At 46.7% G+C, this 27,873-nt stretch overlaps 1 protein-coding gene across 1 annotated transcript; it reads right to left on the reverse strand.

The window, feature by feature from the left end:
* Positions 1-383: 383 nt before the first annotated feature.
* PXMP4 (peroxisomal membrane protein 4) lies at positions 384-27,808 on the reverse strand. The gene is made up of 4 exons (XM_004462512.3): positions 27,512-27,808; positions 18,585-18,647; positions 13,366-13,564; positions 384-9,518 (listed from the first exon to the last, which is right to left on the reverse strand). The coding sequence occupies exons 1-4, from the start codon at positions 27,724-27,726 to the stop codon at positions 9,255-9,257; spliced, it is 741 nt and encodes a 246-aa protein (XP_004462569.2). The 5' UTR covers positions 27,727-27,808; the 3' UTR covers positions 384-9,254.
* Between the last annotated feature and the right edge of the window lie 65 nt (positions 27,809-27,873).

The following is a 27,873-nucleotide window of genomic DNA, read 5'->3' on the forward strand; positions in this document are numbered from 1 at the left end:
TTCATTCTACAGGAGTGCAAAAGGGTAGACACTCTTGGGTCCGCGATTCTCTCCCACAAGATACCTTTCCCTTAGTTCTTTCCAAGAGGCAGGATGATGTAGGGGTGATAGCTTGGGCTTCTGAATCACACGGCATAAATAGGAATCTTGGTCTCTGGGACCTTAGGTAAGTCACTTCACTTCCTCTGAGCCACCTTCATTCAATCCACAGATATGCATTGAGTACCTACTATTTGTAGTCATTGTGCCAGATGCTGGGGAGATAGCTGTGCAAATATAAACCCTTCTCTGACACCTGGACCTCACAGTCCACTGGGGGAGTCAGAATGCTTTCGACGTACCTGCATGGTATACTTGTTAAGAAGTTTGACAAGTGACACAAATAAGTTAAAGCCCTTTATTCCCTATACACAGCAACACCCCCATACATGAATTTTTTGCATTAAAAAAAATCTCCAAACATAAATATCCCATCATTATAAGGAGTGCATAATCAGGAGAAATGATTCCGTGGTGACTTCATTTTATGGGGTACAAAGACATCCAGGGTTGAGTCCTGGCAGAGGGAAGTAGGGAGGTCTGTGTCCGTAACTCCTCATTCCTCTCCAATGAGCCCTCGTTGCTACACTGATTGCTCTGCCTGACAGTTTACTGTCCCTGGAGCTGTTCTGTCACCATGCCAGTTCTGGCTGTGTCTGAACACAGGCCTCTTACCCAGCTGAGAAGCAGCCTTTGGAGTTGGGCAGACCCCAGCGCTGTGGCTTCCTGGCTATGCACCTGTGGGTAAGTGACTCACACTCCCTCAAAGCGCCTTTGCTGGCCTCATCTATACATCAAGGCATGACACCTCCTTAACGAGATGGGTGGAGGGGTAAAACGAGAAAAGGAGACACAGCAAAGGGTGCACAATGGCCCACGGGTGTGATTTATTCGGTCTCTAAGGTATTTTTTCCTTAATTATGAATCTGTTTTAATATTTTAAAATTGGGAAATGCTTTTCAAATAATCAGGGTTTCTTTTAAAACAGTAATATTTGGACCTTCTGGCCAGGCCATCACAGTGCTGAGCAGTTGCTGCCCCCTGTTTTTAGCTGGCACCTTGACTTTCCAGGCCACCATAGCCCTCCTTGGCTTGCCTCTACAGTTACTTTACTTGCCAGGCCCTTTCGGGGACCTGAGTTAACCACCCCTGATGACTAGTGCCTGACACAGAGTAAGCACCCAAGAAATGTTAAGTATTATTAGTCATATTATTACTGCCAAGGAATCAACTGGCACTCAGCTCAGCCCTTCTGCTTTGCCAGGTAACTTAAGGGAAGACATGGGCATAGAAGAGTGGGAAAAGTGGGCATTCCCTGTGAACCAGGATCATGGCGCTTAGTGCCAGCCAACAGCTGCCTGGCTGTGTCACCTTGGCCAGGTCCTTGGTCCCCATTCTGCCAATAGGTTTGTGGGGTATGGGCCAGAGGGTCGAAGGGGCAGTATATTTGGATAGGTTTTCAGGTCTAGAAGTGAATCTCCAGGGCTTTACTCCCACAGCACATGCCCCGGGGCCTCTCTTCTCTCCAAGGCTCCCCCAGGGCCACTTCCTGTCTCTGCCTCACTCACACCTTGAGGAGGAATTATACTTTTTCAAGAAGGCACAGTGGCTGCACCTCTTCTAAGGCTGCGGTTAGTAAGTGAGGGTCCCTCATGGCTAGCTAGGCCAGAGCAGTGGTGGAACCCCAGGTTTTACAGCTTTGCCAATTTCTTACTGCATGTTACTCAACCTCTCTGTACCTGTTTTCTGGCCTGTAAAATGGGGGTGATACAGGGGGTGGATGTAGTTCAGTGGTTTAGGTACCTGCTTCCTATGTACAAAGTCCCAGGTTCAATCCCTGGTGCCTCCTTAAAAAATAAAAATAAAATGACGTGTCTTGCTCTTTGTAGGGAATCTTCTGCCTCCACCTTTACTTTAAAAAAAAATGGGGATGATAATATTAATAGCTGTTTACTTGATCGGGTGGTTGTGACAATTAAACAAGTTATTGTAGTCTTTAAAACATGCCTGGCACATAAAGAGAGCACTCAGTAAATGTCAGCTGTTATTAAGAATGAAGGATGAATCACTCAAGCAGCTTGTCTACATCTCAACTTGATTTTTCTAAAGGAGAAAAAAAAACCAGTTCTCCTATCCAGAATAGGAGAGTTTTCAGGAAGCAATTACTGAACTGCCACCCAAATCCTATGAGGCACACGTAGACACAGAAACAAGAAGAACTATGTATGGAAGGCAATGAAATGTGTCCTTTAGTCCATCGATCCTAAGAAGTTTTTTTTTTCTTTTCATATTCTAACATTTCAAAGTTGAAATGTATCATACAATCAATGGATGTCCATTTTTAACTGGCAGTTCTTTTCTTTCTTTGGGATGCAAAATAATGCTGTTTCTCATCTTAGATGGCATCTTAGAGGTGATGAAATATGGTGTACAAAACGTGCTGGGCACAGTGCCTGCCATGTCATAAGCCCTCGGATTATTCTCCTGATCTTCAGCTTCACCAGCACATTCGAGGCTGGCCAGCGTGGGGTGATCAGCTTTTCTTTCTTCTTCTGTTTTCTTGCTGACACCTGCTGACCCGCATTTGGTCCACGGGTTGACAGGCACATGGCAAATGTGATCAGGGAGGGGAATGGGGTTGGGTGTGGGGCGGGCTCGGAACAGAGGGAGAGGCTTTTTATAATTTATTAAGATATTCAGAGAGGAGGAGCCAGAGAGGTTTTGTTGTTGTTGTTGTTGTTGTTGCTGTTAAGAACAAAAAATCCCTGCTGGAAGGCAGAGTCAGATATATGCCAAGCAGGCCAGGAAACGCAGCAGGCCTCCTGAAGCTGGCAATGAGCCGAAATGGGGGCATTGTGTGGAGGCCACTGCCTGGCTGAGGGGGCATTGTTAGGGCCTGGCCCTGTCTGGGAAGAGGGGGCTGGAGGGGCCCCAGGGATTGTGTTCCCATGGCTCCCCCGGGAGCTGCAACAATCAGGGCCAGCTGGGAAGCCTGGCATGCCAGGAGCCCAGTGGGTGGTGGCTGGTCCCAGGGGGGCCATGGAGGCTGGGGGTGGTGGTGAGGAGGCAGGAGGGGGCACGGTCAGGGCCTGTTCCTTGGGGTGGGGGGGGTCAAGGTCTAGGAGGGGGAACATGGGGTCGTTCACCACACTCCTCTCCCTTGTCTGTCCTCCAGAGCCTTGAGTTAGGTCCACTGGGTCTCTCCAATTACACCCCAGATCTACGGACTCCCATCCTAGCACTCCAGGCCACCATCCTCTCACCTGGATCACCGCTGTGGCTTCCCGCATGGCAGTCTGGCCCCCTGCCCTCTGTTCTCCACATGCAGCCAGAAGAATCTTTCCCAAATGTAAATCACACCACATCAACTCTCCGGCTTAAACCTGTCAAAGGCTGCCCATCAGGCTTAGAAGAAAACCCAAACTCCCACGAGGCCTGCCCAATGGGCTTTACCTCGCAGCTCCCCCTGCTCTGCCTTAGGCGGGCGGCCTCCTGCCTGGCCCTGGAATGCTTTCGGCCTGTTCCCTTCCAAGGACCTCAACCTGGAAGCCCCTTCCCCCACATCTCTGCATTTCTCTCTCCTTCTTATTCAGGTCTCAGCTCAAATGTCACCTCAGAGATGCCTTCCTGGAAAACAGACCCTCCAGTTCTGCGCTCCCAGCCACTCTATCACATTGCCCTGTTTTATCTACTTCATAGCACCAACCACTCTCTGAAATTATTTTATTTGTGTATTGATTTGTCAGTCTTCCCTTTCAAGATGGTAAGCCTCAGGAGGGCAGGAACTGGTTTCATTTATGGCTGAATCCCAGATGCCAACATCACCTGGATCTTAGTAAGGATTCAGCCAATATTAGCTATTCCTATTATTCCAGAGCTCAGGGCTTGATAAATAATAACAGCTGCTGTGTGGCCAGGCTGGGAAGGTCACTGTCAAGAAGGAGCTCTGAATCTGGGATCCATGGACTCCCACCAAAGATATAATTCAGGGTTCCATGAACTTGAACAGGAGGAAAATTACATCTTTATTTTCACTAACATCTAACAGAAATTGAGCATTTCCTTCCTTTTTTTTTTTTTTTTTAGGAGGTACCGGGGATTGAACCTGGGACCTCGTACATGTGAAGCAGGAGCCCAAGCACTGAGCTACACCCACTCTGTCATTTCCTTTCATTTTGAATGCAGGCAATAAATCAGAGGAATATTAGCAGCACCTGGAACTTTGTCATCAACAAAAATCATAGCTATTTCCATACCATGTCATAGTTGCTACTGATATCTTAAAATATTGTTAATGCTCATCACACCTTTGAAATCATGGTAGCTATTGGACCCACTGCTAGATCTTGTCATTTAATGACTTGAAAAAGAACACATATAAACTAAATCATCAGATATATTGATAACTATATCAATATAAGTGATCTCTTTGGCAATCCTGTATATTTTTAAAATATTATTCTGAGAAGGGTCTATATAGGCTTTCCCAGATGTCCAAGGAGTCCATGGTAAAAAAAGAAGCCCCACAAACAGATACCTCCAGAAAGGGGTGTCTTCAAAAAGCTGATGTGGTCTTTGTCCTGCTCCTTCCCTCAGGTGATGTTCAGCCCATGAGGAGAGGCTGGTGGGAGAAGCTCGGAAGAGCCGGGAGAACACGGCTTCTGGCAGAGGCCCCTCAACCTACATTTCAACTCTACCTGTTTTCTGTCTTATGTTATTATATCATGACATCCACAATAGCTTTGAGGTTCAGAAAATGGGGGAGCCCTCTGTTAGGAAGCCCTCTCTAAAAGCAGTACTGAGAAGAGAACTCAGCTTTCCCGCTGGCCTCTCCCCTGGGCCCAAAAGGCCTTCAGGTCAGAAGAGAGAATTCTGCAAGAGACCCTTGGGTGACAATGAAAACCTTCTCACCCAAGATGCTCATCAAGGCTGGAGTAAGCCAACTCTCCCTCTAAGAATCTGGAACAAAACAGTCATGCTCTCTCCTTATGAATCTACCAGAGCAAGACATCTGAAGTCACAGGCTGCAGTGACATGGGGTTCATTCCAGGAGGTGGAGGACAGCGCAATGCTCTGGTTCAGGATCTTATAAACCTAAAAGGCACTCAGAAAGCCAGAGAAACACACAGTGGAGCCTAGGGCGTGAGACGGGTGCTGGGAGCATCCCAGGAGGCAGTTTCTTGGCGCCTTTAGCCTATGAGTCACAGCTCTTGCACAGGCTCGCTTAGCAATCTCTAATTTGGGAACTGAGCAGCAGAAGGACCCAGTTTAACTTCGTTTTTGTCTTTTCCCTTTCACTTGGAGTTCTGCAGCCCTGGTCATTGGGCATCCTCTACCCAAAGGCTCAGGACATCAAGTGCAGCCCCACGCGAATCACGCGGTAGGGGACACCTGCTCAAAGAAAGGACTGACTTAAAAGTCAAGATCAGATTATTGATCAAAGAGAAACCAAGCATGCAGAGGACAAGCAGGGCATGCAGAGAGTCGAGATGACATTGCACTGTAAAAGTTTCTTGTAAGACAAAGATAGGTGGCTGTGCATAGATTATCTCAGGAAGGCTGCACAGGAAAAGGTGGTAAGTGGGCAGCCCTGGCAAAGGAAGGGGACTGGGGCTGGCCTTTGGGTGTAGGAGGGAATCTGATTTTCCCTGTTGCATACGTTTTGTACTATTTGAGTTTTGTGCTATTTATATTATTGATCTAAAAAAATAATTATTTTTAAAGTCTTGCGTGTCAGATAACTTAGCAGGTACTTAATGATACACCTTTAACCACTGTCCTGCTTCAGGAACAAGCATTCATGATGTACCTACTCTGTGCCAAGGGCCCTTTGGCAAGCCCCATTTTACAGGGATCAGGGATGGAAACTCAGCTAGGAAGGAGCTGGGGGACCTCCTCCCCCACCTCTGCTGGAAGCTCTGCTCTTCAGCAAGGACCACACCGCCTTCCTCCCTGGAGTGTGCAGTTGGAGCCACCAGATGCTCCAGCAGGATTCAGAGAGATGCCATCTGTGAGGGAAACCTATTCTTAGAGAGCAGAGACAGTCGGTGGCAGAGTCAGCCAACCCCCAGCAGCAGCAGGGGGACGTCAGAAGGGCAGGCAGCCCAGGCTTTACCTTTGGTCTGAGAGTAGGACAGGCTGAACTGAGGCTCTATTCAGTTCTCCTGACCATGCTTCTTTCTACATTTGGATCCTTTATTTTCAATAACGCCAGCATTTATTGAGTGCTCACTGTGTGTCATCGCTTTACAGGCATCATGTGGTTTAATCCTCAAGACCATCCTATGAGGTATGTACTACTAGAACTCCTATTTTACCAATGAGGAAACAGAGGCACAGAATGGTTAATCACTTGCCTAAGGACAGAGTGGGGACAGGGCTTGAGGCGCCTCACTACCATGTTATACTGCCTCCCACCCTGCTGTTCCAGAGACCAATTTTATTTTGGGTTCTGCCTATAGCAAACCCTGAGACAAGGATTTGAGTGCAAGTGGTTTGTATGAGAAGCAGCCCCAAGAAACGCTGGTAGTAGGGTGAGGATGTGATGCGGGGAAGGGTGTGTCATCAAGCAAGCTATTATTGTGGGCAGCCAGAGCTCAATTCTGCTGGGGCATGCTGGGAGTCAGAGCAGAACACTCACCCCTGAGTTACCTCACCCAGGAGGTGGGGGTGCAGGGGTGGAGTATCTAACACCACTCCTGTCGGTCGTTGGTTGAGGGCTGGCTCGCAGGATCTGCTGACTCCCAGTACATCGGGCTTGCTGCAAGGTACCGGTGGCAAGCAAGCACCCTCAGGCAGAGGTACAGGAGTGGCAGTGGAAAAACTGGCTGGTGTGCCACAGCATCTGCTCTAAAACCCGACTTGGAGAGGGCCAACCTCCCCCTCCCTTTAACCTCGAAATCTTGTTCAGCTTTTACAGAGTTACAGGACCTGCAAAATCACCTGCTCCAAGCTTGCAGTATACTGCAGTGGCTGAGAACAGGTTTTAGAGTCAGACATGATTTGATTATCGAACAGCTCTGTGACTCAGTTTCCTCATTTGTCAGGTGGGATAAAAACTGTATCTGACCCCTAATCATTCTCTACTATCTTGCTATCAAAGTGTGGTCCATGGACCAGCAGTATCAACATCACCCAGAAGCTTGTTAGAAATTCAGAATCTCAGGCCCCACCCCAGACTCACTGAATCAGAATCTGCATTTTAATAAGATCCCCAGTGACTCATGTACACTGCATATTTCTACTAGTAACTTCTAAAATATAAAGAAAGACTTTTGGGTTAAGCACATTGTAGAAGTATTTCTACTAGTCCAAAGGTCTCAAATTGGTGACCCAAAGGCCATATCTTTCTGGAGACCTATTTGATTTGTCCAGAATGGAGTTTTTAAAAAATCAGATCCAGTCACCACATTCTCACCATTTCCTACTGCACTGCTATTTTCATTTATACCACTTGCCAGGCCACTATAATCACCTGGTTTGTACACACACACACACACACACACACACACAAACCCTGTCCCACCTGGATCCTATAACTAGCTAATATTTGCATAGCATGGCTTAGGCTTCTAAATTTAAAGCAAGGCACTGAAAGAAAGTAATGGGCTTTGAAATCAAATAGATTTGAATTCAAGCCCTGATTTGGCTATCATACTAGCTGTGTGACCTCCTCTCTGATCCTCAGTTTCCACATCTATAAAATGGAGATCAAAATACATACCTGCAAAATTGTTGTATGGATTAGAAATAATATGTGCAAAGTCCCCAATAGGGAGTAGGAGCTCATTAAATAGGAGGAATTAGTAGAGAAAGCAGCAGGTGCAGTTGCTCAAGTCCAATGTGGAAGTGGATATTATTATGATTATCCTCATATTATAGGAAACAGAAGCTCTGAGACTTTAAGAACCTTGCCCAAGGTTATATTGAGATGGAGTGGGGACTTGAACCCAGGCCCTCTAGCTCTTATCTGCACTGTCCAATATGGTTAGCCACTAGCCATGTGTGGTTACTGAGCACTTGAAATGTAGTCAGTCCTAATTGTAAGTTTAAAATATACACCCAATTTTAAAGACTGAATACCAATTAAATGTAAAAACCTCATTAACTTTTATATTAGTTACATGTTGAACTAGTAAGGTTTTGGAAACACTGGGTTAAAATATTAAAATTAATCTCACCTGTGTTAGGTGAAATTAGGCTATTGTGTCAACTTGGCCAGGTAATTGTGCCCAGGTGTTTGGTCAAGCAAGCACTGGGCTAACTGTAATACAAGGGCATTTATGGACTTTAGTCACCATTGACTTTACGGCAGTGGTAAATCATAGACAGCTGGTTACAATTACATCAATCAGGGAGATCGCCATCAGCAATGAGTGATGCTTAACCCAATCAGTAGAAGGCCTTAAAGGGGCAAGTGACTCCAACATTGAGAGAATTTCCTAGCTCGTCTTTGGACAGCCATCGTCTCCCAGAACTCATCAAGAACCTTCACTGGACTTTTTTTGGCGCCCCTGGTTGCAGCCTGCCTGAGGAAGCTGGACTTGTGCACCACCAAGGTCATGTGAGAGACTTATAAAATCGCATGCTATTGACAGATATCTCTTGTTGATTCTGTTTCCCTAGAGAACACTGAACCTGCTTTTTTTGCTTTTTAAAATGTGGCTGCTAGAAAAACTTTAATTGCATAGATGGCTCACATTGTTTCTATTGGACAGAGTGACCCTACTGTTGTTCCAATAGAACAACACCTGAGATAAGGAACTTAATGGTTTTTTTAAAAAAAAAGGATTTGCAATCCACTGCCTGCTAGCAAAAAGCCTCTGTTACATAAGAAGACAGACCATACCTAGCAGAATGGCCCCTCCGGGCCCCTCCTCTGAGCTCGATGACCTCAGAGGCCCAGAGAGGGCTGTGACTTGCCCCTGTCACATAGAAGTGAGAGGCACAGCCAACACCAAGCCCACAAAACTAAACTCGGCCTGATTAGGGCACTTGTTCCACCATTCAATAGTACCTGGATGGGATGTGAAAAATCAGTGCTTTTACTTTGGCAAATGGAACCCTGGGGTAACAAAGGTGAGACTGAGGCCCAGAGTCTTGAGAAGGCAGGATCCTCTGGGGGTTTTGCTGATACAGCCAAACCTCGAGCCACAGCAGGACACCGCCTAGAGTTGACTTAGGTGTGGGAGCCCACAGTGCCGCTCGGGGCCACATCACTTGGACGGGCGGCTCTTGTTGTAGATGAGAAAGTCTGAGATGTCCTGCCACACATTGCTGTCCTCATACAGGTAGGTCATGGAAGACTGCAGCGAGGGCTGCAGCGTGGGCCGGTGATACTCAAAGAGCCACAGCACCAGCCCCCACACCACCGCGGAGAACACCGGGAATGGGTCCCACCTGGGTTCGGGGATGTAGCCCTTCTCCACACCCAGACGGCACAGGGCAAACAGCACACGTGAGAGCAGGTACATGTTGATCTGCAGGGAGGGAATGAGCAGGATTACTGGCAGGCATAGCTACTGGGAAACCGGCCCCCACTCCATGCCCAGGGGCACCCACTGTGCATTGGTCAGTGTTTTTTCAAAGCTGGTGTGCAAGATGATTTGAAGTATCAGCATTTTAGTATTATTATTTATGTCTTTTATTTTTCCTTTTCACTAAACATTTTTTTTTAATTAATGCATTACACAGTTCAAAACCAAAAAGTAGTGACACTAAAAGCATGATCCATAGAAGAAAAATAGATAAATTGGACCTCATCAAAATTGAAAATGTTTGCTCTGTGAAAGCCCGTGTAAACAGGATAAAAAGACAAGCTACACACTGGGGGAAAAGAGTTGCAAATCACCCATCTTACAAAGGACTGATACCTAGAATATATAAAGAACTCTCAAAACTCAACAGTAAAAAAAAAAGCAATTCAATCAAAAATGAGCAAAAGATGGGGAAGCAGATGTGGCTCAAGTGATAAGCCTCCACCTACCATAAGGGAGGACCCAGGTTCCATCTCTGGGGCCTCCTGGTAAAAAAAGAAGAGGAGAAAACGTGCCTGCACGGTAAACCAGCGCCGTGTGGCGGGCCGCGTGGTGAGCCAAGTGCCCATGTGAGTGCCCGCGTGGCGAGCCAAGTGCCTGCATGGTGAGTTGAGTGCCTGTGTGCGTGCCCACATAGTGAGCCAAGTGCCCATGTGAGTGCCCGCGTGGCGAGCCAAGTGTCTGCATGGTGAGTTGAGTGCCCATGTGAGTGCCCACATGGCGGGCCGAGTGCCCGTGTGAGTGCCTGTGTGGCGAGCCAAGTGCCCTCATGAGTGCCCACGTGGTGAGCCAATGCCTGCATGTTGAACCAAGTGCCTGCACAAGTGCCCGTGTGGTGAGCCAGTGCCTGCGCAAGTGAGTCATGCAGCAGCAGAGACTAGGAACTGAGGTGGCACAATTGACAGGGCACCTCTCTCCACATCAGAGGTCCCCAGGATCAAATCCCAGTGAAGTCTAGAAGAGAAAGATGAGAAGAAAAAAAAGAAATACAGAAAAGCACACAGCAAATGACAGATAGCAAAAACAGCAGGGCAGGGTAGGGGAAGGGTAAGAGAAAAAAATGAGCAAAAGACATTAATAAACATTTCCCCTACAGGATACACATGAAAAGATGTTCAGCATCATTAGCCATTAGGGCAATGCACATTAAAACTATAAGGAGATAATTGCTACACACCTATCAGAATGGCTAAAATTAAAAATGTGATAAACCAAATGCTAGCCAAGATGTAGAAAAACTGGACCACTCATATATTGCTGGTGGGAATGTAAAACAGTGCAGTCAGTCTGGAAAACAGTTTAGCAGGTTCTCATAAAACTGAACATGCAATTACCATAGGTTGCAGCAATTGCACTCTTGAGCATTGATTCCAGAGAATGGAAACCTGTATATGAATGTTCACAGCAACTTTCTCTGTAACAGCCAAAAACTGGAATCAGCCCAGATGTACTTCAAAAGGTGAAAGGCTAAAAAATGCTGACATCTATACATGGAATACAACTCGGCAACGAAAAGAAATGAACTATTGATACATGCCTGGATTAGGATGGATCTCAAAGCTATGCTGAGCGAAAAAAGCCAATCTCAAAGATAACATACTGTGTGATTCAACTTATATAACATTTTGCCTGAGCCACTTCCCCTCCCTAATAAACTTTTTTTTTTTTCCTAAGGTACCGGGACTGGGGATTGAACCCGGGACCTTATATGTGGGAAGCCAGCACTTAACCACTGAGCCACATTGGCTCCCCTTACATAACATTTTTTTTAAAACTTTATTTATTTATTTAATTCCTCCCTCCCCAGTTGTCTGTTCTCTGTGTCTATTTGCTGCGTCTTGTTTCTTTGTCCGCTTCTGTTGTCAGCCGCACGGGAAGTGTGGGTGGCGCCATTCCTGGGCAGGCTGCACTTTCTTTCACGCTGGGCGGCTCTCCTCACGGGGTGCACTCCTTGCGCGTGGGGCTCCCCTAAGCGGGGGACACCCTTGCATGGCAGGGCACTCCCTGTGCGCATCAGCACTACTCATGGGCCAGCTCCACGTGGGTCAAGGCGGCCCGGAGTTTGAACCGCGGGCCTCCCATGTGGTAGGCGGACACCCTAACCACTGAGCCAAGTCCGATTCCCTTACATAACATTTTGAAGTATCATTTTAGAAACAGAGGCAGATTAGTGGGTCATCAGGGGCCAGGGAGGGTGGGAGAGATGGGTGTGGGTGGGAATTTTCAGACTTTGGAATTTCAAGAATCAGTGAAATTTCTAATGAAAAAGAAAAGTAGGAAAATTTTCTCAAAATGCAAGATGCATTTACCTTTACACTCCACAACTCCATTCCTAAGAATTTATCTTACAGACTGACACAAGTGCATGAAGATGTCTGGTCAAAGATGCACACTGCAGTCTGTAACAGCAAAAGACTAAACGACCTGCTTGTTCAGCCAGAGCACATTTGTTAAATCAAGGCTGGTCCCATTGGCACAAGGAATGCCCACAGATGTTAAAACGTTTGAGAGACTGATCGGGAAAGGTCTCTAAAAGTACGTGGAGACATGAAAAAAGTGTAGCCTCATCTCATTGGTGGAAAACCCCTGATATATATACAAATACAAGTACAAACAATTTCTGGAAAGCTCCACAAGATGCAGAGAACAGAGATTCTCTCTAGACGTGGGTTTTAGAGGTGGAAGGGGACTTTATTTTAAATTCATTTTTCGATTTTATTCACAATGTATCTCAAGCACCCAGAAATGTGCCAGAAATATAGGGATGTTTAATCTGTAATTTGGGAAGCAGACTTGGGACTTGGCCCAGTGGTTAGGGCGTCCACCTACCACATGGGAGGTCCGTGGTTCAAACCCTGGGCCTCCTTGACCCTTGTGGAGCTGGCCCATGTGCAGTGCTGATGCGCACAAGGAGTGCCGTGCCACGCAGGGGTGGTCCCCTGCGTAGGGGAGCCCATGCGCAAAGAGTGCGCCCCATAAGGAGAGCCGCCAGTGCGAAAGAAAGTGCAGCCTGCCAGGAATGGTGCTGCACACACGAAGAGCTGCTGCACAACAAGATGACGCAACAAAAAGAAACACAGATTCCTGGTGTGACTGATAAGGATAGAAGCGGTCACAGAAGAACACAGTGAGCAGGCAACGGGGGGGGGGGGGGGGGGGGGGGGGGGGGGGAGAAATAAATAAATCTTAAAAAAAAAAACACTAATTTTAGAAATTGTGACCCTGTCTTATTTTTATAATTAAGAATACTGAAGTTTGAGGGAGGCAAATAAAGTGGTTGCCAAGTTTCATTTTGCCAAAGAAGGACTTAAAAAAAAACACACAAACCAGAAAAACAAAACCAAAAAAACCCTAGCATTTGCCTAACATTTGGTTTCATCATTTCATTCGAAAAAAAAAAAAAGAGAGAATTTTAACCCAGAAAAAGGGGAAAGGACAGGTCACAGAACAAGATAATTGTTTGAGAGTAGTAAATTTTGTCTCATGAAAGCCTTTCTCCAGAGTCCTTGGTTTTCTCATACCAGTGCAGAGTGGTTAAAAACATTTGTTTTGCCCCAGAAAATAGCAACCACATTGATTTGGGGAAACATGGAATTCAATCAAGCTGCTTATATTGACAGATGGGGAAAAAGAAGACAGAAGTGACCTTCCCAAGGTCACACAGGGACTGTGAATCCCAGACCCTGGGAGATGGACGGGAGCTGGGTGCTCATCCTCTTCAACTGCCACCCCCGTCCCCACTCTATACCTAACCACACCACCCAGCCCCGGGCCCTGGGAGGTCCTTTACCTGGATGTTGATGTTACTGTTGTCTCCAAACACCAGCCAGCCCCCAATGAAGGCAGCCAGGAAGGAGTGCGCCTGGGAGGTCTTGCCCCGTGTGCGGGACTGCAGGGCGCACAGCCCCTTGTAGGTGAACACGAAGCAGGCCAGGTTCCTGGAATGTGTGTACGTGGCCTGCAGGATGGCCCACAGCTTCTCCCGGAGGCTGCACAAACACAGGGAGGCCCCATGAGCACATGCCAGGGGTTCCAAGCACCCACCCACTGGGCATGCAAAAGTGAACCCAGCAAGACGTTCACAGGCCTTTGCTCACTGGATTCAGCCCTTGACTCATTGCCCCTCCTCGGGGGCCTTCCCTGATCACCCACGTGTGAGAATGCTCATCTCATCCCATCCCCTTACCTGCCTTTCTTTTCCTCTTGGCTCTTATCACCACCTGACATTTACCTGCTTCCTTTGATCCACCCCAGCCTTTGCCTGCCCTGAAGGAAGCTCCCAGGGAGCAGTGTCTAGATCTGGTTTGTTCATCCTCAGGGCCCGGGTCAGGGTCTGGCACACGGCAGGCATGCAAATATTTTTTTTGAGTGAACATGTGAAAAATGAGTAAGTGCTGGGTCTAGGGATACAATTTTGAGAACAAGCAAACCGGCTTTGCTGCCCTCATGGGGCTTACGATTTAGTGGGAGAGGGAAATATGACATAATCACAAAGTAAACGCCAAAATTTGACCTTAATGAGAGGTGGTCTTGGGATGTGAAGGATGGGGAGGCATCACTGAAGTCAAGAGGGGAGGGCAGTGGATCCCAGGCAGAGGAAGCAGCACGTGCAGAGGTCCTGAGGAGGGACAGGGACAGAACATGGGGAGCAAAGGAAAAGAAAGAGGCTGTGATGGCCAGAGCAGAGACTGTGTGGGTGAAGGATGCCAGGAGAGGTGGTGGGACCAGACCCACAGGGGCCTACATGCCACACTGGGTTTCGTCTTTATCCCGAGAGATTTATCTTTTGAAAATCCCACGGGGTGGGGGTCATGAAGGAGAATGCCAGCATGGGGCCAGAGTGTACTCAGGGAGATCAACTCTGGCAAGGCAAATGGAGATGCCCTCAGGGCAGATAAGGCCCTTAAGTGGGCAAAGTGGGCCCCATGGGACCTGTGGAAATCTGTCAGGTGAGACGGGACAGCCAGGAGTCAACTGGTCCTTGCCCCGTGGGAACTTGGGCCCAGTGTTGCTGGTTGTAAAGCAGGAAGCCTGATTTCCAAGTGAAATTGCAGTTTTTAAGGATTGGCACTAATTCTGTCTTTAAAATGTTTCTAGAAGCTACCCACCCTTCCTACCTCCAATGTCACTACCCAGAGCCAAGCCACCACCACTGCTCACCTAATTTACATCTCCTCCGGCCCTTGTGGCTCCCAACCCCCCCCCCCATCTGTTCTTAAACTGGCAGCAAACTCTTCACCTCCAGACCATCAAAATGGCACTCCCCAGCGCAAAATCTTAGAGTGATTTCCCTTTCTGTTTATAAGAAAAGCCAAACTCCTCACCACGGCCTTCTGCTGGACAGGACTGGCCACGTTTCCCTGTGGCCCTCCTCTCCCCCTCAGTCCCTCCTCTCCAGCTTCCTCAGACTCACCAGGCATGATCCCACCTTAGCCCCTCAGCCTAGCTCTCCCTTTCCCCTGCTATCCTCTGGCCAGCTCTTTTATCTCCTGCAAGTCTTTCCTTGAATGTCACTTTATCACTGGGTCCCAGAACTTCCGATCCCCTTTCTCTGCTCTAATTTTTCTTTCCCACAACCCCGTATCACCTTTTCACCTATCATATACTTTCCTTATTTATTATGTTTATTTTCTGCTGCTCTCTGCTAGAGTGTAAGCTCTATGAGAGCAGGAAATCAGTCTGTTTTGTTCACTGCTGAATCCCCAGGACCGAGAATAGTGAATGACACATAGTAGATGCTCAGTAAATGTGTTGAATGAATAAATGGGTTCATTTTTTTTTTAATTAAAAATTTCCAAAATCTACAAACTCTCTAAACCCCCAAGCAAAAATTCCCCATTCCCCCTCCTTCTATCTCTTCATAACCTTTAATATACTTTCTGTCACTAGAAATTTACCATTTCTAGATAATTCTTATAAGGTAAACCATACAGTATCTGTCCTTGTTGCCTTGCCCATTTCACTCAGCATGTTTTGAATGAGTTTGATTTTTGAAAAATAAATGGATCAAGGACCTAAAAACAGGAGTAAACTATAAAACTCTCCAAAGATAACATAGGGGCCATCTTCATGACTGGGTTTCAGCAATAAGCTCTTAGATATGATACCAAAAGCAAGAGGGGCAAAAGAAACCATTGATAAATTCAAACACATGAAAATTAAACTTTTGTCCATTGAAGTACATTATCAAGAAAGTGAAAGACAAGCTACGGAATGGGAGAAAATAGTTGCAACCATACACTGGATAAGGGTGTAATATCTAGAATATATTAAGAACCTTTACAATGCAATAACAAGGAGACAATAGCCCAATTAAAAAATGAGCAAAGGACATGAGTAGACAGTTTTCAAGAAAGATATACAAATGGGTAATAAGCATATGAAAAGTTGCTCAACATTATTAGCCATTAGGGAAATGCAAATTAAAACTACAATGAGATACCACTTCACACTCACTACAAGGATGGTTATTTAAAAATGGAGAGGATGCAGGGAAATTGGAACCCTAGTGCATTGTTGGTGGGAATGTAAAATGGTATAGCCACTGAGGAAAGCAATATGATGGTTCCTCAAAAAGTTAAACATAGAATTAGCATTTGGCCTAGCAATTCCACTTCTAGGCATAAACCCAAAGAAAATAAATATAGGGTCTCAAACAGATACTTGTACACCAACGTTTATAATAGCATTATTCACAATAGCTAAAATGGGAAATAACCCAAGTGTTTGGATAAACAAAATGCAGTACCTACATACAATGGAATATTGTTTAGCCATAAGAAAGCATGAAGTTCTGAGGCTTGCTGCAACATGGAAGAGCCTTGAAAACATTATGCTGAGTGAAATAAGCAAAACACAAAAGGAAAATATTACATGATGTCACTTAGATGTCTAGAAAAAGTAAGTTTGTAGAGACAGAAAGTAGATTAGAGGGGAACAGGTATAGCTCAGTGGTGAGTGCCTGACTCCCATGTATGAAGTTCTGGATTCAATTCCCAGTACCTCCTTTAAAAAAAAAAAAAAGTAGACTAGAGGTTACCAGGGGATGGGAAGAGGGGGAAAGGAGATTATATGTTTGAGAAAATTAAAAAAAAAAAAAAATCATTTAGAGGACAAAAACCTAAATAAACAAAAATGCAAAAAGATAAGATCTTACAGGCTGGATTTTGCCAGTAAACTGCTTGTGTGTGATTCCTATAAGCTCCAGGTAAGGCATGCATAAAAACTAGACCACAAGGTGGTTGCTGAGAAGGGTCATGAGGGAAGAGTTATGGGCATTTGGAGGAAAGATCAAGAAGTTTGAGGGAGGGAGGAGAGGTCAGAGACAGTTTCCTGGAGGAAGTATGCCAGGAGGAGATCAAAGTGGGACAAAAGAGGAAAAGGACATTCCTGCAGAGGGCGTAGCATGAGCGGATGTGTAGAGGTGCAACCACAAGTGGCATATGCATGGAACAGCAGTGAGTCCTTTGTGCCAAGGGCACCTTAGAGAAGGCGTTGGGGAGTAGTGCGGAATATGGCCAAGACCAGGCTGCAGAGTGTCTTGAAGGCCCAGCCTAGAAGCTGAGTGTCTTTGCAGGGCAATGGGAGCCAGGGAAGTTTTAGAGCAGGGGAAATGAGATAGGAGTAATATTAGGATGGTGCAAAAATAATTGCATTTTTGCATTGCTGAAGTTTGCCGTTTGATACTGGCATACATTCTTAAATAAATGTGGCTATGTTTTACAACATTTTAATGTGCATTTCTTGCTTTATGTTTTTTTGGTAATGACTTATTACTTGCTGTTTATTTTATATTTATTTTAGACTATGGAAATGATGTTAGACAAAAAGCATATCCGAGCGCTTTTCATATTTGAGTTCAAAATGGGTCGTAAAGCAGCAGAGACATCAACAACGCACCTGGCCCAGGAACTGCTAACAAACATACAGTGCAGTGGTGGTTCAAGAAATTTTGCAAAGGAGCTGAGAGCCTTGAAGATGAGAAGTATAGTGGCCGGCCATCGGAAGTTGACAAGGACCAGTTGAGAGCAATTATTGAAGCTGATCCTCTTAAACTACATGAGAAGTTGCCAAAGAGCTCAATTTTTACAATTCTGTGGTCATTTGGCATTTGAAGCAAACTGGAAAGGTGAAAAAGCGCGATAACTGGGTACCTCATGAGCTGACTGAAAATCAGAAAAATTGTCGTTTTGAAGTGGCATCTTCTCTTATTCTACGCAACAACGAACCATTTTTCCATCAGATTATGATGATGTTGATGAAAAGTGGATTTTATATAACAACCAGCTACAACCAGATCAGTGGTTGTACCAAGAAGAAGCTCCAAAGAACTTCCCAAAGGAAACATGCACCAAAAAAGGTCCTGGTCACTGTTCAGTGGTCCACTGCAGCTTTCTGAATCCCGGCGAAACTATTACATCTGAGAAGTATGCTCAGCAAATCGATGAGATGCACCAAAAATGGCAATGCCTGCAGCCAGCGTTGGTAAACAGAAAGGGTCCAATTCTTCTCCACAACAATGCCTGACTGCACATTGCACAACCAACGCTTCAAAAGTTGAACGAATTGAGCTAGGAAGTTTTGCCTCATCCGCCATATTCACCTGAACTTTCGCCAACTGACTACCACTTCTTCAAGCATCTTGACAACTTTTTGCAGGGAAAATGCTTCCACAACCAGCAGGATGCAGGAAATGCTTTCCAAAAGTTTGCTGAATCCCCAAGCATGGATTTTTACACTACAGGAATAAACAACCTTATTTCTCATAGGTAAAAAATGTTGATTGTAATGGTTCCTATTTTGATTTATAATGGTGTGTTTGAGCCTAGTTATAATGATTTAAAATTCACTCTGAAACCACAATTCCTTCTGCACCAACCTAATATTTAGGCAGTATGGGGGGGGGGGGGGGAACAAGCTAGACCCAGAAAGGAAGCCACTGCAACCACCCTGGCACTAAGCATTGATCACTTCTCTCCCATTTTTGGGGTTGACCAAAGGGATGGGTACCTGCCACTCCGAAAGAGAAAGGTCATGACCAGCGCATGAGGGGCCCGGATTTTGGCTCCATAGCTGTGGAAACAGAAGAAAACAGTTACGACCATGTCACAGTTTTTTTCTGAGCTCTCTCTCTGAACCCACATCCCCTCTCCCAACTACTAATCCTAACACCACTTTGGCAGAGGAAATAATGCTGGCTTTTGAGTCAGATCTGAGTTCAGATCCTGGCTCTCACACTTCCTGATAGTGAGATGTTGGGTTTGTTATTTAACTTCTCTAAGCCTCAGTTTCCCCAACTTTAAAAGTAAATGTTAGAACCACAAAATGTTGTATACACATACAATGGAATACTATGCTACTATAAGAAGAAGTGAAATTGGGATACACGTGGTAACATGGATGAAACTTGAAGACATTATGCCAAGTGAAATAAGCCAGACACAAAAAGACAAATATTGTGTGGTCTCATGAATATGAACTACATACGAAGAAGAAACACAGAGAGTAAAAACCTAGAGTATAGGTTACTAGGAGATAGGATGAGGGGTGATGCTCAATGTATGTAAAAATTTTAATTAACTTGACTGTAAACATGTGGAAATGGATAGAGTTGATGGTAACACATTATAGTGAGTGTAACTAACACAGCTGGTTCATAAATGGGATTGTGGCTAAAAGGGGTAGTCTAGGGATGTAAATATTAATTGAAAAAAAGCAGGAAGCGGACTTGGCCCAACGGATAGAGCATCTGCCTACCACATGGGAGAGCCTGGGTTCAAACCCAGGGCCTTCTGACCCGTGTGATGAGATGGCCCACACGCAGCACTGATGCGCGCAAGGAGTGCCATGCCACGCAGGGGTGTCCCCTGTGAAGGGGAGCCCCACGCGCAAGGAGTGTGCCCTGTATGGAGAGCTGCCCAGCGCGAAAAAAGTACAGCAGCAAGATGACACAACAAAAAGAGACACAGAGTCTGGGTGCTGCTGACGAGTACAAGTGGACACAGAAGAACGCACAGTGAATGGACACAGAGAGCAGACAACTGGGTGGGGGTGGCGGTGAAGGGGAGAGAAATAAGAAAAAAAGAAAACTAGAGGAAAAAGGATTTGGTTCAATAGATAGAGTGTCTACCTACCACATGGGAGGACCAGGGTTCAAACCCAGGGCCTCCTGACCTGTGTGGTAAGCTGGCCCATGTGCAGTGCTGATGCGTGCAAGGAGTGCTGTGCCACGCAGGGGTGTCCCCCGTGCAGGGGAGCCCCACACGCAAGGAGTGCGCCCCATAAGGAGAGCCGCTGAGCAGCAAAAAAGCGCAGCCTGCCCAGGAGTGGCGCCACACACACACAGAGCTGACGTGGCAAGATGACGCAACAAAAAGAGACAGATTGCCCATGCTGCTGACAAGAATACAAGCAGACAGAAGAACACACAGTGAATGGACACAGAGAACAGACAAATGGGGGGGGGGGGGAGGGGATAGAAATAAATAAAAATAAAAATCTTAAAAAAAAAAAACAAGAAAGCTAGAGAGTAATCTAGGGACTGAATAACAGCGAACCCAGAGGTGGATGAGAATTGTGGTTAAGAGTACAAATACAAGAATGAACTAGGACAAAAGTATGTCACTAACAAGGTGTAAGAATATGGTGATGCATGGGAAAATACAATTAATGTAACTTATGGACTGTAGTTAACAGCAATATTGTAATATCCTTGCATCAGTGTCAAAGAAGGTACTATATCAATGATAAGGGTCAAGAAGAGGGGAGTATGGGAATTTTTTTCTTTTGGACTAAGGAAAACGTTAAAAAATTTACTGAAGCAATGACTGTACAACTCTGTGATGAAAGTGAGAGCCATCGAGTGTATATTTCAGATAGACTGCACAAAGCACAGGACTGTATAACAGTGAAACGTGGTAGAAGATGGACTGTGGTTAACAGTACAAATACGGGAGTGTTCTCTCATGAACAATAACAAATGTACAATACAAATACATCGTGGGGACATTTATTGCTTCCATTTTACAAAGGAGGAAACTGAGGCCAGGAGAGATGAAGGGATTTGCCCAGGGTCATCCAGCTTTTAAATTCTGAGTCCAGGGTCCTGACTCCAACAAGTGCTGGCCCTGACTGGGAAAGTCTCCTGGGATCACAGGAAGAGGGAGATGGGAGCAGGTATACAAAGTCAGCATTGAGTATTGCCTGCTGGTACTAGGGCCTGTTTGGCGCCTGTTTGCTCCTGCTTTGCTTGGATAACATCTTGGCAACTGGTCCACTGATGTCATCCCAGGGCCTGCTCCACCCTGATCATACCAAGGTATGGGTGGTGACACCTGGTAAGGTCCAACAGGCTATGGCTTCTGTCCAACCCTGGGTGCCCATGGAAGCCAAAAGCCTGCTTCAGTCATCCCTGTTTTGAATCTTGGCTCCTGACCAAGTAATGTGACCACAGGCAGTGAGTTTACCTCTCTGAGTCTCAGTTTTCTCATCTGGAGAATGGAGACAATGACAGTACCTTTCCTTGGCAATGCCAATGGAAATACCTTGCCCACTTGTTTACTGACTCAATAAATATATACTGAGTGCCTACTATGTACTCAGTGCTAAGAATACTGTCTTCAACGAGCTCACTTTCTAGAGAGATAGACAATAAACACAAGGAAACTATTGTGTGTGTCAGATGGTGACAAGTACTATGTAGAAAAATAAAGCACAGAAGGAGGTGAGGGGTTCAGGGACAGCCTCACTTGAACAGAGGCCCGAAAAATGTAAGGCAGAGAACAACCAGCAAGACGGTGGCAGAGTAAGGAGCTCCTAGAGTCAGCTCCTGCTACAGGGTAGTTAGAGACCACCCAGAGTACCTGAAGCACCTGTTTGGGGGCTCCAGGAGACCAGAAGAGCATCCTGCAACATCCTTGAAAGAATGGAAGGAGACTGCCCATCTGCCGAGAAGATTCCTAAGTAGAGTGCTCCACGCCATGGAGGCCTGTGCCCACCCTCCACCGGAGGCACAGGCTGCCTCGGAAGCTGTTCCGTGGCTGGATTTGGAGGCTCCACTAACCCAAAATGGGGGAGGAAGTGCGGGCAGCGGCGGGCCTCCGGGAGGGTCGGCGGTTGGCCGGGCGGGCTCTCCGGACGGGGGCTGCCTCGCGGTCGAAGGAGAGGAGGGGGTTCGGCATGAAGCCGTTGGGCCCTCGCTCTCTCCGCTCAGGCACGGGGGATGCGCGGTGCAAGCAAGAACACCACGGAGCCAAGGTCTAGGCACAAGTCTACTTTATTGTTGAAGGGGACATGGTTTTATAGGGTCTAGGGATACGTAAAGGGGCTTGATTGGTGCCGGCGGGTGCTGTTGCTTGCGTAGGCGGTTACTGGACAGTAGGCGGTTACTGGACAGTAGGTGGTTACTGGACAGTAAGCTGGCTAAGAGGTTAGGAGCAAGGGAAGGGAAGGGGAAAGTGTGGGCTGTCTAGATAATGGCTAGGCGGAAGACGGAGAAGGGGAGAAGGAGGGGCAGTGCCGGCTGCCAATACTGGGCGGGAAGGAGACGGGGACAGGAAGGATGGTTGGGCACCAACTTCAGCTACTGATGAGTAAATTTGGCAGCCTAAAATATAACCCTGGGAAGCAGACTTGGCCCAGTGGTTAGGGCATCTGCCTACCACATGGGAGGTCCTCGGTTCAAACCCCCGGGCCTCCTTGACCTGTGTGGAGCTGGCCCATGCGCAGTGCTGATGCGCGCAAGGAGTGCCGGGCCACTCCGCGTAGGGGAGCCCCACGTGCAAGGAGTGCGCCCTGTAAGGAGAGCCACCCAGAACGAAAGAAAGTGCAGCCTGCCCAGGAATGGCGCTGCACACACAGAGAGCTGACACAAGATGACGCAACAAAAAGAAACACGGATTCCTGGTGCTGTTGATAAGGATAGAAGAACACATAGAAGAACACACAGCGAATGGACACAGAGGGCAGACAACTGGGGGCGAGAGGAAGTGGAAAAAAATAAATAAAAAATCTAAAAAAAAAAAAAAAAAAAAAAATAATCCTAAGAACAGCTAAAGTTTGAACCTGTCCAAGTCAGAAAGAGGATGGTAGCCACTATCTTAATTCAGCACCTGGCAGGAGGGGAAGTGGGCAGACTGAAAATCACAGTGCTGGTAGGGGCCTGTTCTTTCCATTTAGGTCAGACTGCAGCTCTAGCATAAGCCCCAGCCCCACCTCCGGCAAGAGGGAAGCTGGGGGAACCTGCGCCAGCCTTTCCAGGAAATTACTGGCCAAGCCACCGAGGCCGGTGATCATCCTACTTTGGCAGCGCAGCTGCCCCGGGGGAGGAAGAGACGGTTGGCCACTGATTTCAGCTACCGATTAGTCAATTCGGCTGGCTAGAGTATAACTCTAAGAAGAGCTAAAGTTTGAACCTGACCAAGTCAGAAAGAGGCCGGTGGCTGCCTTTTTTTTTTTCTTTTAAATGTTACGTTAAAAAAATATGAGGTCCCCATATATCCCCCACCCCACCCATGCGACCCCGCCCACATCAATAAACTCTTCCATGATCGTGGCACATCCACTGCACCCGGTGAATACATTCTGGAGAACCGCTGCAGCACATGGACAGTGGTCCACATTGTAGTCCACACTCTCCCCCAGTCCACCCAGTGGGCCACGACAGGACACACAACGCCCAGCATCCGTCCCTGCAGCACCACCTAGGACAACTCCAAATCCTAAAAATGCCCCCACCCCATATCTCTTCTTCCCTCTCCCGACCATCAGCAGCCACCGTGGCCACCCTCTCCACATCACTACTACAATTTCTTCCCTTACTAATCACAATAGTTCCCCAGCAGAATACCAGTAAGTCCATTCTAATCCATACTCTATTCCTCTATCTTGTGGACCTGGGATGGCTATGTCCAGTCCCCCTCTACATCAAGAGGGGGCTTAGATTCCACATGGATGATGGATGCAATTCTCCTGCTTGCAGCTGTAGGCACTCTTGGCTCCCTGGTGTGGTGGTTGACCCTCTGCACCTCCCTGTCAGCTGGCCAGGGTAAGTCCAAGAAACCAGAGGGTAGGAGCCGCAAGTCTGCTGAGGCCCAGGGCCTGGGATGGCTGCCATTTTGACTCCACCCCTAGCAAGAGGGGAAGCCAAGCTGATCAAAAATTACAGTGATGGTAGGGACCGGTTTCTTTCACCCAAATTGGCCTGCAGCCCTAGCCTAGGCTTCAGCCCCACCTCTGGCAGGGAGGAGGCTGGCGGGTCCAGCATCAGCGTATCCAGGTAATCCCCGGTACGTTTGGCTGGCCAGACTGAGTAATCGGAAGTCTACCAGGGCAACTGCAGTCATCTTAGACCCATACTGCATAGATTGCTGCCCACACCTGCAGCTCCATCCCCATCCCAGGCAGGGAAGAAAGGGGTGTGAAACTTCATCAGTTTCTCTGGGCAACTACAGTCTAGGCCTGCATGACTTGAATTATTCCACATAGCTGTGACTCTGTCCCTACCCATGGCAAAGGAGAAAATTGGGAGAAGCTTCATTGGTTCCTGGGGCAATGATGCACCTTGAGCCTCCACAGCTTATAGCAACAACTATATCCTTGGTTCCTACTGCACAACCAGCAAGGGAAAAAGGACAGGAAGTCCTAAACTAAAGAGAAAAACTGCACCTAGAATAAATACGCTAGTAAGCCAGATGTCAAGACACCAACAAAAAACTACAATCCACAGGAAGATATGGACCAGTTAAAGGAACAAGATAAGCCTCTAGATGACATAAAGGAGTTGAGACAACTAATCCTAGATGTTCAAACAAATCTCCGTAATAAATTCAATGAGAATTCAATGAGAAAGAGATTAAGGATATTAAGAAGACATTGATGAACACAAAGAAGAATTTGAAAGCATACCTAGAAAAATAGATCTTATGGGAATGAAAGGTGCAATAAATGAAATTAAAAATAAATTGGAATCATTTAATAACAGATTTGTGGAGGCAGAAGAAAGTCTTGGTAAGCTTGAAGAAATGGCCTCTGAAAGCGAACATAAAAAAGAACAGATGAAGAGAAGAATGGGAAAAATTGAACAAGGTCTCAGAGAACTAAACGATGGCAAAAGACATGGAAATGTATAGAGTAGATGGTAACACATAGTGAGTAACAGATAGTTTAAGATAGTTTATAAATAAGGATGTGGCTGAAAATGGTAGTCTAGGTATGTAAAAGCCAATTGACAGATGCTAGAGAATAATCTAGGGACTGAATAGCACAGGAAATCCAGAGGTGGATGAGAACTGTGGTTGATGGTACAGATGCAAGGGTGTCCTTTGTTAGCTGGAGCAAATTTACATCACTATTGCAGGGTGGTGGGAATGTGAAGAAGCAAGGGGAAAAAACAGCTAGAGTGACCTATGGACTATAGTTAGCAGTAATAATGTAATATTCTTGCATTTATGCCAAGGATGTACTGTGCTGATAACGGGGCAGTACGGAAAATGTGTGCCAAATGTACCCTATGGATGTAGTAACAAATCAGATGATATTATTTTGTAATCTGTAACAAATGTTCTACCACAGTGTGGTATGTTGATAGAGGGATGTTGTTTGGGAATTCTGCATGTGTGCATGATTGTGTTATAAGTTTACAACTTGTCATAAAAATATATTTAAGAACTAATAATAGGGTGGGATGGGGGAAAAATATACCATACGTAAGATAAGGACTATAATTAGTAGTAAGATTTCGACAATATTCTTTCATAATTTGTAACAAATGTCTCATGACAATGCAAGGTGTTTGTGGAAGGTTGATGTATGGGACCCCTGTATGATGTTATGCATGTTTGTTTTGTAAGGTCACAACTTTTACTGTACACTTATTGTTTATATATGTTCATATATAAATGATATAAAGATAATAAGGTGGGTTGGGGGAAAATACTTTGGTTAGTAGTAATATTTTGAAAATGCTCTTTAATCATTAGTTAAAAACGTTTAACAACAATGCAGGGTATTGGTGGTAGGGTGAGGTACGAGAGTCCTGTATAATGTTATTTATGTTTGTTTTGTAAGTTGGCAACTATTAGTATACACTTATTGTTTATGAATGTTTAGATATGAGTGATATGCTTCAATAACTTTTTTAAAAATGAGGGAAAAATGTGAGGCAGACATCCATGTGATTATAACACTAATAATAGGGAAGAGGACTTGGCTCAATGGATAGGGCATCCGCCTACCATGTGGGAGGTCCGCGGTTCAAACCCTGGGCCTCCTTGACTTGTGTGGAGCTGGCCCTTGCACAGTGCTGATGCACACAAGGAGTGCCCTGCCACGCAGAGGTGTCCCCCGCGTAGGGGAGCCCCACGCGCAAGGAGTGTGTCCCGTAAGGAGAGTTGCCTAGCGTGAAAGAAAGTGCAGCCTGCCCAAGAATGGCGCCGCACACACGGAGAGCTGACACAACAAGATGACGCAACAAAAGGAGACACAGATTCCCGGTGACGCTGATAAAGCTAGAAGCTGTCATACAAGAACACACAGCGAATGGACACAGAGAGCAGACATCTGGGGCAGGGCGGGGAAGGGGAGAGAAGTAAATTAAAAAAAATAAATAAATCTTAAAAAAAAAACACTAATAATAACAGCCAAAGTTATATGGTGCTATTGTAAACCAGGAGCTGAACTAAGCATTTCACACGTAAGCTATAAGTACTGTGATGGTTAGGCTATTGTGTCAACTCAGCCAGTTAACTGTGCCCAGTTGTTTGGTCAAGCAAGCACTGGGCTAACAAATACAAGGGCATTTATGGACTTTAGTCACCATTGACTTTACTGCAGTGGTAAATCACAGATAGCTGATTACAATTTTATCAGTCAGGGAGATTGCCGTCAACAATGAGCACTGCTTTATCCAAGTAATTGAATGCCTTAAAAGGGGAAATGATTCCAGCATTGAGTGAGAATTTCCCAGCTCATCTTTGGTCATCCAGCATCTCCCAGAACTCATCAAGAACTTTCATTGGACTTTCATTGGAGCCCCTGGTTGCAGCCTGCCTGCGGAACCTGGACTTGTGCATCCCCACGGCTGCGTGAGAGACTTTTATAACATTGCCTACTATTGACAGATATCTCTTGTTGATTCTGTTTCCCTAGAGAACCCTGACTAATACAAATACTATTTTCATTTTACAGAAATTGAGGCTCAGAGAGGCTAAATGACTTGTCTAGGATTACACAGGCTGGTGGCACCAAGAGTCAAACTGAGGCAGTCCGGCTTCAGAGTCCACCATGCTGCCACTAGGACTCAACTCCAGGAGGACACCGGTCTTTGGTTAGTTCTCTGCTGTGTCCCCTCTGTCTGGCACAGTGGTTCTTCAATAAACGGTAGCTCTTACACCTGAAGTTTAAAGATGGCTGAGCTCTCCTCCAGATCTGATGGCCAGGGTGGGATCAAATAATTGCAGTTTCTTTTGCACCCATTGTCACTCCTGAGGTTCAGGACTCAGGACCCCCTGCGCCAAATGGAAGCTTAATACTGGAGTCATACAAGAAGAGGCGTGAGGAGCAGGATGCCAACCCACCGGGCCGCTTAATGGAGAACCATAGGCAAGAGTGAGGCGGGACCAATGAGGCCAAAGGCCGCACACTGCGAGGCAAACTCACAGTGGGAAGTGAACTGGGTCCGAGTCGGGGGAGAGAGAGGCTGGCACGGAAGACGATCAAAGCAAGAAAGACAGGTTGCAAAGCACGGACCACGCCAGACTCAGCGGAGCAGGAGTCACGGCTCAGAGCTGCGAAGACCCCCGGAACTCAAAACCCAGCACCCAGTGAGCAGACACACAAACACTGCTCGAGGACACAACGCAGCAGCGCGGGGCCTCGAACCCACGCCTCCGATTCCAACCAGGCCTTCCCTCAGCCCCGGCCGCCGCGACCCTACTCACACGGCCCCGTTGCGGAAGCCCTTGAGCACGGCCAGCGCGGCGTGGTAGCGGCGCTTGCGCAGCAGTGTGTTGATGGCGAGGAGCAGGGCCTGCAGCTGCGGCGGAGCGGCCATCGCGCGAGGCAAGGGCCACGCAGCGGCGCGCGCACTCACAGCCCCGGGCGGCCGTGGCGCCGCCACAGAGCCCCGGCAACCGCGCCGCGAGGCCGCACCCATAAGCCGGGGTCGCCGTCACTCACACATGAGCAGCCAATCATCGGCGCTCTCGTCTCACCAGGGAGCGGAACGTCGTAGGACTGGAGGAATGGTCCGATTAGAAGGAGGAGCTTGTAACCAAGTACAGAGCCAGTTAGCAAGCCGGCT

This window comes from Dasypus novemcinctus, chromosome 24 (assembly GCF_030445035.2).
Source record: "Dasypus novemcinctus isolate mDasNov1 chromosome 24, mDasNov1.1.hap2, whole genome shotgun sequence".
Taxonomy (NCBI): domain Eukaryota; kingdom Metazoa; phylum Chordata; class Mammalia; order Cingulata; family Dasypodidae; genus Dasypus; species Dasypus novemcinctus.